General features: G+C 47.5%; 1 protein-coding gene and 1 pseudogene across 1 annotated transcript in view; one reads left to right on the top strand and one right to left on the bottom strand.

The window, feature by feature from the left end:
* The window catches only part of LOC143956757 (uncharacterized), a 381,180-nt pseudogene that overhangs the window by 199,165 nt on the left and 168,732 nt on the right, over positions 1-13,283 (bottom strand).
* The window catches only part of LOC143956744 (uncharacterized), a 45,435-nt gene continuing 36,793 nt past the window's right edge, over positions 4,642-13,283 (top strand). Inside the window, 4 exon segments of the mRNA XM_077466933.1 lie at positions 4,642-5,228; positions 8,791-9,021; positions 9,140-9,281; positions 11,438-12,413. Of these exon segments, the coding sequence (XP_077323059.1) occupies positions 5,220-5,228; positions 8,791-9,021; positions 9,140-9,281; positions 11,438-12,413 (1,358 nt within the window). The 5' untranslated portion in view covers positions 4,642-5,219.

Here is a 13,283-nt window from a genome sequence, read left to right as displayed (position 1 = left end):
AGGGAAGGAGAGGGAGATCATTGTTAGCCAGTAATACCAGCTGTGATAGACTTGGCAAAGCCTGCAATACCTCTGCCCACCACTAGAGGGAGACTCCGCCCATATCTAACTGGCTGACCACACAGACAAGAGCAGTCTAGTAATCAGCACACACTTCTGGGGTTCCTCAGACTCCCCTACAAGATAGAATCCTTGTGTTACTTACTCTTCCCACTATCTATGTACACCCCTACACCAAACACAACATGGGGGGCAGTGAGAGAAGTGGGGTGAACAGGGAGGCAGCTGGGGGAGAGGGAAGTAGATGGGAAAGTGGGGGGGAGAGGGAAGTAAATGGTAAAGTGAGGGGGGGGGAAGTAGACCGGAAACGGGGAGGCAATTGGGGGAATAGAGAAGTGGGGGGGAAGGTGGACAGTGAGAGGTAGGTGTTAAGAAATAATGACCACTGTCCATGGTCATTGTTTGGGGGATACCTTCTTTTGTTATCAGTTGATTTAAAAAAAAGATGATCACTGAGAGGAAATGTTGGGCATTGGTGCTTAATGTAAAAAAGGGGGACTTAGTGAGGAGCAAGGGAAGACAGAGGTGCTCAGTGAAGAAATAAGTGGTATTGGACTGGTGCTCAATGATGGGATGGTGGGCAGTGAGGGTACAGATGGGTGGAGAGGGGAGCAGCAGGGAGACAGAGGGGTGGACAGGGGGCAGTAGGGGGCACATGGAAGGACAAGGGGCAGTAGGGGGACACATTAGAGGAAAGGGGGCAGTAGGAGGACACATGTGAGGACAGGGGGCAGTAGGTGGACACATGGGAGGACAGGGGGGCAGTAGGGGGACACATGGGAGGACAGGGGGCAGTAGGGGGACACATGGGAGGACAGGGGGCAGTAGGGAGACACATGGGAGGACAAGGGGGCTGTAGGGAGACACATGGGAGGACAAAAGGGCAGTAAGGGGACACATGGGAGGACAAGGGGCAATAGAGAGACAAAGATGTAGGCAGGGGTACAGAGGGGTAGATGGGGCAGTGGGTGAGACAAAAGGGCTTGGTAGAGGGCAGTGGGGGGCACAGGGGTAGTTAGGGGACAGAGGTGTGGGCAAGGGGCAGTGGGAGAACAGATGAGTGGATGGGGTGCAGTGGGGTGAATTGGGAAAAAATAATACCTGGCTGATGATGTCCTGTTCAAGGGGTTGATGTGGAGCTCCTCTGATGAGTCTTCTATGGTTGGGGGTCCTCTCGGATGGTCCCTCTTGGCTCCTCTGATGAGTCTTCTATGGTTGGGGTCCTCTCGGATGGTCCCTCTTGGCTCCTCTGATGAATTTTCTATGGTTGGGGTCCTCTTGGATGGTCCCTCTTGGCTCCTCTGATGAGTCTTCCATGGTTGGGGTCCTCTCGGATGGTTCCTCTTGGCACTTCGGATGAGTCTTCTATGGTCGGGTGACTTTTGACTCTTCCCAGCACAGTGACTGGACATGAAGGGGGAAATCTCTCCCAAATCTCGGCTTCCTTCTGCTCACAAATCTCCACAATCAGGGGAAAGCTCTGTGTCTCCGATGGAAGATGGAGGATTCTTGTCCTGGCTCAGAGGTGTGAAGGCCGTTCTGTGTCTGCACTACGGATCTAGAAAGATTCCTCCAATCTCATTGTGAGCCAGCTTCCTCACAGGGGGCCCCTCCCCCACAGAAGCCCTGGGGCCACCCTGACTACAATCTCACGGCGGGGGAGGGGGATTCACAAACAGGACCCCTCCCTCTATTCTCTGGGATGACACAATAGAATCTCATTCCAGATTGGTCATATGAAGAAGGTTTGTTGGATGTTCTTCTGGTTAGTGGAGGGAAATCAATGTTGATTATTGAGTGCAGTGAGGAGAAGATTGGGAGGAGCAGGATGGGGAATGTTTCTCCAAGGAATGAATTTCTAGCAGTGAATGTGGTTTTCATTCAGTAAATTCCATTCATTCCAAAATGAGATGATCAAAGGAAATGAAATGTTGAACTCCTTCTGAGCGCCATTCATCAATCCATGGAATGTAGTGAGAAGATTTCTCCAAATTCTCCTTCAATAATCTCCTAGTGTATGAGGAGCTTTGCCTTTCTTGTGTCCTCTTCCTTCCTCCGCTGATCACACTGGTGTCTTCAGAGAGATCCGGAGCTGAGCTCTCACATCTCTCAGGACTCTCATATTGCACCCACCGGGGGATCACCTCATACACTTCATCTTCTACATGTGCTGGACGCCATGACACTCATTTCTTGGGGAAAACTTTCTCCCGGAGATCTTGGAGGAGATGAAAGGAATGTTGTACGATGCATGTGTGAGACGAGGCACATGACATCACACGCTCCATCTTCTGCATGCGCGGTATAATGTACATTTACATAATGGTGGTGTGGGGGAGGGGACACAGGCTGCACAGAGGTACAATAAGTGATTCGGAAGGGATTGGATGGGTTTTGATCCATGTATTGGCTTGCTGGTTGTACACAGGTCAGTCTATTGATCGATTTGTGTACAATCAGTCAGTCAGGTTTTACCTGAATGATCAACACCACCGGCTATAGGCAACACACCAGTCATTGTATTCTGATGGAGGGGGAGGGTCTCCACTGTCAGAACACAATAGCACAGCGGGAGGGATTCCCCCATCCCCCTCCAATGTGTGGGAAATGTACATTCTACACGCTGTTTGAATTAAACAAAAATACTCCTCTATGTCCAGGATAAGGATGTCCATATACATTCCAATCTGATTGTACAATCTCTGTTCTGTGAGCCTTGTCCCTCCCCTTGTCATATCAATAATGATAACTGAACCAATAATGATTCAATGAGAGCGGAGGGGAGGATAGAAGAGGAGACCATAGGGGGCAGTGTAGTGTCACAATGTGGGGTCATCATAATGGAGGGAGGAACTATGGAGGACAATGTGGGGTCACTTCTGGAAAAAGAAAGAGGAACCAATGGGAACAATTTGGGGTCACTATTTTGAGGGGGATCATGGGGAACAATGTCCAGTCACTATGGGGGAGGGGCAGTGCAGGGAACATAGGAGGGGGTGACAAGGTACATATTGGGGGATTCTGGAACAGAAATCTATTTCTTTTAATGTTTCCAAAACAATGTAATAGGAGGAAACACCCAAACCTTCCATTCAGTGTGTATGGGATCGGGCAGATCCTTGTACTATGTAGATGATGGAAAGGAGATTGTACAATCAGATTGTATAGTGTATGGTCACCTTTAGGGCTCATTCACACCAACAATTAATCTGGCCATACACGAGGAGATTTTCAAATAAACGTCCGTACAAACTTCCATATGACAATTCTCATCAGTACATTCAATGACTCCCATGGTGAATGTCCTTTGTGCTTGGAATGTCCCGTGTGTTTGGAATGATGGACTTTCCGGAATGAAATCTCATTCACTGCTAGAAATTTCTTCATTCCAGAAACATTTTCCATCCGACTCCTTCCAATTTCCTCATCACCGCCATCACACACTTCCATTTCCCTCCACTAACCAGAAGAGAATGGAGGGAAGGATCTTCCAATGAAAAGATTGGAAGGAGATTGTACGAGTGTATGGGCAGCTGAACAAGGCGATGTTCCCGATGTTCTATGGCTTCCGTCACCATCACAGAAAACAATGTGAGGTTGTATTGTTTGTGCCGAGCGTTCCCACACCTTGTATAATATTCCAAAGAGCCCATAGAATTCTATAGAAGAGAGCCTAACACTTCATTACACCGCACCACAGCGCCCCCACACTGCACACCAGAGAACACGCATTATACACACAATAACATGGGCTGTGTGCTGTGACTGAGCCCCAATGTTACCTCCCCTCCCCCTCTACTGGAATTGTCCAATTCTGTCCTCTAATATTAGAGAGAGTGTCTGCTGTACTTCTCGTAACATGTAACTGCCCCTCCCCCATACACAGCCCTCCCCTCCCCCATACACAGCCCTCCCCCATACACAGCCTCCCCCTCCCCCTCCCCCATACACAGCCCTCCCAGACTTCTCACCCCTCCCCCATACACATCCCTCCATTTAACAAAAACGTATAACAACTTGTCTGCTTTCTCTGCGCAAACAGATTCCAACAAATAACCTCACATGTCACTTCCCTCTCTCATACACTCCCTATAGATCACCTCCCCCTCCCCCACACAAATGATCAATTTATCCAACTGTCCATCCAGAGCCTCTGGTTTATAGACCGGATACATCCTAAATATAGAACCATTTATCCAACTATAAAATAAAAAAAGCTGCGCTATAAAAATAAAAAAATAAAAAATAAAATGAAATAAAAATAGCCCATATACTGCGCCAAACCAATTGTATCCAAAATCGTAGTCACAGGTATATAAAGATGTATTAAAGTCTCTGATTAATGAAGAGCGCAGTGCACATGCATGAAATCCAAAAGTGTGTCTTGTTTCTCTCTATATTTATCCAACTATAGTGTCATCCCAGAGAATGGAGGGAGGGGTCCTCTTTGTGAAACCCCCTCCCCCGCACTGTGATTGTAGTCAGCATGGCCCCAGGGCATCTGTGGGGGAGGGGCTCCCTGTGAGGAAGCTGGCTCACAATGTGATTGGAGTCTTCCCAGATCTGTAGTGCAGACAAAGAACGTCCCTCACACCTCTCAGCCAAGACAAGAAGCCTCCATCTTCCATCGGGGACACGGAGGAGAGACAGAGAAGATCCTCACACAGGTCAGAGCAGAATCAGCTTCATGTCTACAGTCTGCACATTGCAGGCCTAGGACCCCCACAAGGTGGAAAGACACTTTAAGGAGAACTTTCCTCTGATTGTGGGCAACTTTTGAGCAGGAGGAAGAGGAGCCAAGAGTTGGAAGAGATTTCCCCCTTCATCTCCAGTCAGAAGTCACCCGACCATAGAAGACTCATCAGAGGAACCAAGAGGGACCAGCCGAGAGGTCCCCAACCATAGAAGACTCATCAGAGGAGCCAAGAGGGACCATCCGAGAGTACCCCAACTATAGAAGACTCATCAGAGGAACCAAGAGGGACCATCCGAGAGGACCCCAACCATAGAAGACTCATCAGAGGAACCAAGAGGTACCATCCGAGAGGATCCCAACCATAGAAGACTCATCAGAGGAACCAAGAGGGACCATCCGAGAGGACCCTAAACATAGAAGACTCATCAGAGGAGCTTCACATCAACCTCCAGACCAGGACGCCATGAGCCAGGTATTCATCTCCCACTGAGCACCACTACCTTTCCATCCACCACTGCCTTCCTGTTAAGCTCCTTGTTTCTCCACTGCATCCCTGTTTACCCCTCTGCCCCCTATCCAACCCCTGTCCCTCACTTTCTCCTATCCAGCCCTCTGTCCTCCCGACTCCCCCTTCCCAACTTCACCACCCCTCTGTCCCTTTATTGTCCCTTTTCCACACTTCTGCCCCCCCATTTACCGTCCTACCCCCCCCCCACTTTCCCCTGTCCAGCCACTGAGCAGCAGTGCCTACTGTCTCTCTATTGAGAACTTCTTACACCCTTGCTCCTTCCCCCTTTTTCCTACTAATCACTAATGCCCATCATTCCCCCCAGTGAACACAATTTTTTTTAATCAACTGATATTAATAGTGGGCATTCCCCCCCCCCACACACACACACACACACTGTCCACAAAAAACAGGCATTTATCCCTCTTTTTCCCTCTCCCCCCACTTCCTCGTCTACTTCCCTCTCCCCCCACTTTCCCATCTACTTCCCTCTCCCCCACCTCCCCATCTACTTCCCTCTCCCCCACCTCCCCATCTACTTCCCTCTCCCCCCACTTCCTCGTCTACTTCCCTCTCCCCCACTTTCCCATCTACTTCCCTCTCCCCCACTTTCCGATCTACTTCCCTCTCCCCCATTTTCCCATGTACTTCCCTCTCCCCCACCTCCCCATCTACTTCCCTCTCCCCCCACTTCCTCATCTTCTTCCCTCCCCCCTCACTTCCCCATCAACTTCCCTCTCACCCCACTTCCCTGTCTACTTCCCTCTCCCCCCACTTTTCCATCTACTAACCTCACCCTCACTTCCCTGTCTACTTTCCCCCACCTGCAGACCCCCACAACCACCGGCCAAGGGTTTTGGGATGAGGCCCAATTTGGGGACAAGATGTTTTGGGGGGACCCCAAGAAACCCTCTCAATGTTGAGGGCATGTATCCTGGTACGGTTCAGGAGGATGGGCGCTCTCTTGTCCCTCCCCTTTTTCCTGCAGCCTGCCAGGTTGCGTGCTCGGATAAGGGTCTGGTATGGATTTTGTTGGGACCCCACGCCATTTTATTTTTATTTTGGGGCGGGGTTCCCCTTAAAATCCATACCAGACCTTAAGGGCCTGGTAATGGACTGCCGGGGGGGACCCACACCATTTTTTTTTTCAATGATTTTTATGGATATCTCCGGTAATACATTACAGCCACAAGCAATTTTAAATTCAAATTTTTCCTTTATAAACACGGGAAAGATGCCCTACTTTACAGGCAGACTAAGGGGACCCCCCAGGCACGATATTTAAAGGAATATTTCAGTTTTATTGTTTCACTTTAAGCATTATTAAAATCACTGCCCCGAAACAAAACTGAAATTTTTAAAACTTTTTTGAGGGGCAGGACCCGGGTCCCCAAACACTTTTTATGACAATAGCTTGAATATAAGCCTTTAAAATTAGCACTTTCAATTTCTCATGTTCGTGTCCCATAGACTTTTGCCTGTTCACAAGTTCTGGTGTAAACCGAACCGGGAGGGGGGGGGGGGTGGGGGGTGTCCGGCTCATCCCTAATGATAACTATTCATGCTCTTTATTATTGTATATATTAGATAGATGGTTAGGATATAAGGCTGATGTTTATATTTCCCTCAATTGTTTGGGTGGTATACCACACATAAATTGTACATAATGTCTGATATTTATCTGCCTTGTGTGAACTACCATTCACTTATGTATATGTTACATATATTTATTTCATGTGGTACACCCCTTGTATTACTGTGATTATTATTCCTTTCTTTGTTTCCCCTCCCATCCCAGCTTTTGCCAGGACATTCACTCTCAGACTTGAGGGCTCAAGTTATTATTTTTTTCTGCAAAACTACAAGATGTAGTTTCCTAGGCAGGGGGAGGATGTAGCACCTTGATGTTTAGGCAGAGCTGCTCCTAAATTTATTTGCCGAGTGATAGATGCCATGACCAATTGTTAGGGGCATAGGTGTGCACACAGGGTGTGTCGGGTGTGTCTGGGCACATCCTAATCACCCCATGTGCATTAGCATTATCCAGGAGCAGCACCATGTGGGTGGTTGAGGGTGCCAGTGGCCAGTGTAAATGCCCCCATTATATTAAAGTCTAGGTTCAACCTTAGGAACACATTACATCTGTATTTAGGGTGTACCGTAATATGCTCTCAATCAACTGTCTCCCACCATCAGAGCACCCTTCCTGTGACAGCATGTGGTGTTCATGTGTGTTTGAACTTTGGAGTGCACACCCTAATGCAATAGGCTGCGCACACCTATGGTTAGGGGTCAATTGATCTCACCCTAATTCTGGAATTGCTGCACCTCTCTCTCCTGGAACTAGGTGGCCGGGTATCTGGTGGCATTAGATAAGTCAAGGGCATTGCAAGGAAAAATTAGGAATAGATATGGTGTCTCAACCAATGGGCAGGAATTTTCTTGAATCCCTTGGCCTGCTGGGAGAGCCTATTTATTTGGGTGAGGTCAGGTGATCGGTGTTCTGTGCCACCTGGACAGCTGTCTGGGTGGATGTGTGTTGTGCTGCCCCGGGCTGCTTGGCCAGAGCCTGAGGCCTATCCCAGGGACATCTGGCTGCTAGGCTGTCTGAGGGCCTATCCATAAAGAAGAGAGCAGCATAGGGTTGGGATGGCGGCTTGCAGTCCAACCAGAAGTGACGGTTCTGATGGCTGGAGAACCAGTCATGGACGGAGGTAGAGGGGAAGCTGTCACCACTAAGGGACCATCCACCTTATTACCAGGGACCAATGTGAGTAGCTGAAGCAAGTACCAGAGCAGCATTCTCACCAACCGGGGACAGTGAAGAATTGGGAAACTTCACCAGGTTTCAAGCCAGGGACCCAACCAGCGGAGGTGATGCTTGCAGAGAAGCCTTGTGTGTCAAGCCAGGGACCGAGCCAGCCAGCGAGGTGACACTTGAGGGGTATCTGTGAGTGCCAAGCTAGGGACCCAGCAGGGAGGCGGGGGTGACTCTTGAGGAAGATACTGAGTGAGAAGGTTGGAAGAGCTCAGGGGTTTCAGTGGCGTTGGATCAACAAGTCCAGTGAGAGAGACTGGGAGATCAGTGGAGTGAAGATCTACAAAAGGAGATTGTAGAGGAAATAAAGAAGTTTGTTACAACTTGTGTTAGAAACTATTATAAGACTGTTGCCATAGGAGATGACTTCCTTACTCGTGCAGATGTGGTGTCTTGCTGGATGCCTTTCCCTGCACGGTTGTCTACCTATAGAAGTCTCAGAGTCTGCCAATTAACATTGCAACTACTAAGGGTGTCCTGGCCCTAACCCTCTCTCCCACAGTTCTGTTAAAAAAAACAATAAATCTCTTGGCATTCAAGAAGTGTCTGGTGCCCATTAATCTACTTTATTTTGCACCCACCATGTCTCGTAACCCACTCTGCATAGAAGGATGTCAGCTGTGCCTAACTCTGGAGGGTCTCATTAGACCAAAGGGGGCCCGGGACCTTACTACATTATAATTGATGTCATTTTTATTATATATTCAGAGTGGAAACCTCAGTGATTCTGAAGTTGATGTTAAAGAAGAGATAAAAGAAGAGGATGATGTGGAGGATGGGGTGATGGAGGAGTCAAAGTTCCTAAAAGAACACAAAGATCTGTACCAGGACACCATGGTGGAGACATCCAGCTACATGAACCCCCCAGAGAGATGTCACCATCCTCTGTATTCCCGGGATTCCACACAGGAAGATCTCACCATCCCTCATTATTACAAGGTTGGTGGGATGGAGCATCTAGAACATGGATGGAGATGTGTGGATTTTATATCTGTGATGTCACAGTAATAAATCTTCTATCTTACAGATGATATTTTCTCTCATTTTCCTGATTTAGAGTGGAGATCCAATCGATATAGAATTTGAGGTGAAATCAGAAGAAGAAGAGAGGTATGTGAGGGATGATCAGCAGTCGATGGAGGAGGATGGAATAACGGGGACACTTATAGAGGAGGACACTCCTACAGAGATCAGCACAGGTGGGTCATTAACACGAAATCCATTCCTCCACCCATACTGCTCACTGATTGGTCCAGAGTAGGGCGGGGGCTGGGTGATATCAGCCTGTAATCCCCTGGTCACTTTCCTGAGCTGTGTTCCCCATCCTGTATTCCTGGATTTCTCTCGGATAATCTTCCTTCTCTGTGCTGCAGACACAGTTCATGTATCTAGGATGGATTTATGGAGATTCGGGGGGTTCAGCTGGCAGCAAAATGTTGATTTTCTCTATAGGTGTTGCTTGTCTTAGACATCTGGGGATTGTGTCTTCGGTCTTCTGTCCCATCCCCGGATCTAGCGAGATCTCTGACAGAGGAATTCTCCCGGGGTTACTAGTTATGTTGTTTGCTGGCAGTGCCGGGTGGAGGGATATGTCTGTATAGCAGAGGTAGGTAACCTTAACGAGGTGGAGATCTACCTGAACAACATGGATGAGTCAAAGATCACCAGGCACAGTATTGCCCAGTGTCACCTCCTCAAACCTGAGTTATCCCTCTAATTGCCATACTACTGTGTCACAATAGTGTGCATTGCACCGCAATCATGGGTGTAAATCAGGTGGTGAGGAGGCAACATATCACCTCCTCACCACCTGTCAACACACAGTTGGATCGCTTTTCAGAGGAGCAGCAGTGTACTACCTGCCAATTTTACCAATTTAAGTAAATAAGGGCATTATGGAGGAGCCCCACAACTTCATGCTTCTGTAAGGTCCAAGGGGTTAAAGCAGGTGGTGAGAAAGCAACAATTCTGCCTGCTTTAACCCCTTTTCTTCTGTACTGCACATGGTTGCAGGGCACTTGCATAGTGGCCTCATCCACATGAATGGGTTATGCTTGGTAGGTGCGACACCCACATACTATGAGACCCACCAACCACCAACCCTGTCACCCACCAACCATATCACCCACCAACCATGACACCCACCAACTACCAATCATGACTCCCACCAACCATGACACCCACCAACCATGACACCCACCAACCACCAACCATGACACCCACCAACCACGACACCCACCATCTATGACACCCACCAACCATGACACCCACCAACCACCAACCATGACACCCACCAACCACCAACCATGACACCCACCAACCACGACACCCACCATCTATGACACCCACCAACCATGACAATGCATGTGGTCAGCAAGCCCAGACCGAGATCTACCAGTCACGTGGGCGTGATCTACAGGTTGCTGACCCCCGCTGTATAGTCTCAGCCCCGAGACAAGAAGAACTCTCCACATAGTATAGATCTATAACATCTCTCACTTTATTACATAGAAATATCTGTCACACACATCGGTAGACATGCACAGTGTATCTCCTCAGCGCTCGGTCCAGCCGCAATGGGCGTGATGACGTTAGAGTGTTATGCTCCGCCCAAGGTGTAGACATCACATTAGGGATTGAATCCGTGATCAAGCCCCTGATGACCTCATCTGTGGTGCGTTTTATTTGTATATGATTTAAAGGGCCAGCACTGCATATTTTGGAGGAATTCTGTTATACCTCATATCTGGGTATTATGTGAGCAGCTTCCTGATTACTTATTTCATTTCAGGGTGGAATCAGATTATAGTGGTTTGATTTTATATCTGATGATGTGATTGGAGGACAGACTTCTACATATTGATAATAATGAGATAACATCCTCCAACTTTGGACCCTTAAACAGAAAGTGATAATGAGGGAGGAGTCAATAAGCCAATGATGGGGGTCTTCAGGATCAGTCCAGTCCTCATCTTGGTTGTTCTCCCCCCATCCTCACTCTCTGACCTCTGGTGGGGCTCAGCCCCGCTGTTATTCATGACTAAATCAGGGAGTTCAGGACTTCTTGTGTTGGGAAGATGGCAATGAGTGATAGAGGGGGAGGGGACACTCGTCCTATAATCCCCTCATCACTGTCACTCCTATAATAGACAGTTCTCGTTGTGTCCTCACTCTCTGACTAAGGTCCATGAATAAAGAAATGATCTGGTAGGAGATCAGAGGACCCATTTACTAGTTACCTTGAGGGGGGAATTGTAAGATCCTCAGAGACAAAGCTGCCTGATGTGGGCGGAGTCCTGGTTTAGGGGAACCAATCAGCTCATGTCTAGTAATAATCTTTGTATTTCTATTTTAGTAGATGGACGGGAGATGAGGAAAACCTCAGAGGATTGTCTCACTTTGTCTCCAGACTGTGAAGTAGAAGATGAGGACATCACACAGTATAGTCCAGGAAAAAACCCGACCACCTCAAATGTCCATCCGGCACCACACAGTGTAGATGGACCATCGTCTTCCTCTGATCCTGAGGAACCTCAGACTGTGCGGGACGGGGCCGTCCTTCCAACAGAGAAGAGGTTTTCCTGTACTGAGTGCGGGAAGTGTTTCCATCATAAATGTCATCTTTATGTGCATAAAAGATCTCACACAGGAGAGAAACCGTATTCCTGTACTGAGTGCGGGAAATGTTTTTCAAGGAAGTCCAATCTTTCCACACATCAGAGATCTCATACGGGGGAGAAGCCGTATTCCTGTTCTGAGTGCGGGAAATGTTTTTCACAGAAGCAAGGTCTTTTCACACATCAGAGATCTCCCACAGGAGAGAAGCCGTATTCCTGTCCTGAGTGTGGGAAATGTTTTTCAAGGAAGTTCTATCTTTCCACACATCAGAGATCTCACACGGGGGAGAAGCCGTATTCCTGTCCTGAGTGTGGGAAATGTTTTTCAAGGAAGTCCCATCTTTCCACACATCAGAGATCTCACACGGGTGAGAAGCCGTATTCCTGTCCTGAGTGCGGGAAATGTTTTTCAGTGAAGTCTGATCTTTACAATCATCAGAGATCTCACACGGGTGAGAAGCCGTATTCCTGTCCTGAGTGCGGGAAATGTTTTTCAATGAAGTCCAGTCTTTCCACACATCAGAGATCTCACACGGGGGAGAAGCCATATTCCTGTCCTGAGTGTGGGAAATGTTTTTCACAGAAGGCTAATCTTTCCACACATCAGAGATCTCACACGGGTGAGAAGCCGTATTCCTGTCCTGAGTGCGGGAAATGTTTTTCAGTGAAGTCCAGTCTTTCCACACATCAGAGATCTCACACAGGGGAGAAGCCGTATTCCTGTCCTGAGTAAGTGAAATGTTCCTCACTGAAGTCCTGTCTTCCTGAACATCAGGGATCCCACACAACCCTTGAGGTGTATTAGTGCCTTGAGTGCGGGAAATGTCTTCTATATGAATGTTGTTGGACATCACAGGTCTCATGTGGGGAAGAAGCACACCCTGATATACACCTCAGATATACTCCATGGCTGATCTCATCATATAAGAAGCAGGGGGATATATGTGTGGGGAGTGTGTGAAGGGGGTGTGAGTCCCTGGATGTCCTTTATTATTGGCACGTGCACAGGGAGGACTTGTCTCACAAATATCCCACTTATATTGTGTTTTATCACTCCATGTCAATGTGATATGTCTATCTAAACAAGGATGGACAATGTCACTTGTCATTTGTAACACTTTGTATTTTGTAACTGATTGTTCAATATGAGAACTTCCAATAAAAATGATTAAAATATAAAAATGGAGTCATTACCTTTCATTGATATGTGATGTAAGCTTTGCAAACACTCAGTGTTCTCATTTTTTTAATTGTTGAATGAATATGAGAAGAATTCACCCAGCTGTGAATGTTGTCCATATTTTTCTTATATAGTGATTTCCTATGACCATTGGCTCCCTCTAGTGGTCATAGTGCGGTATTGTTGTGTTTTTACTAATGGAAGCCTTTTATTAAAAATACTTCATTATGGTCACTAGATGGAGCTGACCGTCATAGGAAATCACTTTGTTAACCACTTCAGCTCTGGAAGGTTTTCCCCTTTCATGACCAGGCCATTTTTATTTGAACTTAACTCCGTTCTAAATAGCATTGGAAATTGCGTGGTTATGCAAAACTTTTCTACATTTTTTTTTACAATATATA

Source organism: Lithobates pipiens, unplaced genomic scaffold (genome assembly GCF_037356315.1).
Source record: "Lithobates pipiens isolate NorthernLeopardFrog02 unplaced genomic scaffold, aLitPip1_a1.2 Scaffold_41, whole genome shotgun sequence".
Classification (NCBI taxonomy): domain Eukaryota; kingdom Metazoa; phylum Chordata; class Amphibia; order Anura; family Ranidae; genus Lithobates; species Lithobates pipiens.
This window is presented reverse-complemented; position numbering and strand designations above follow the sequence as displayed.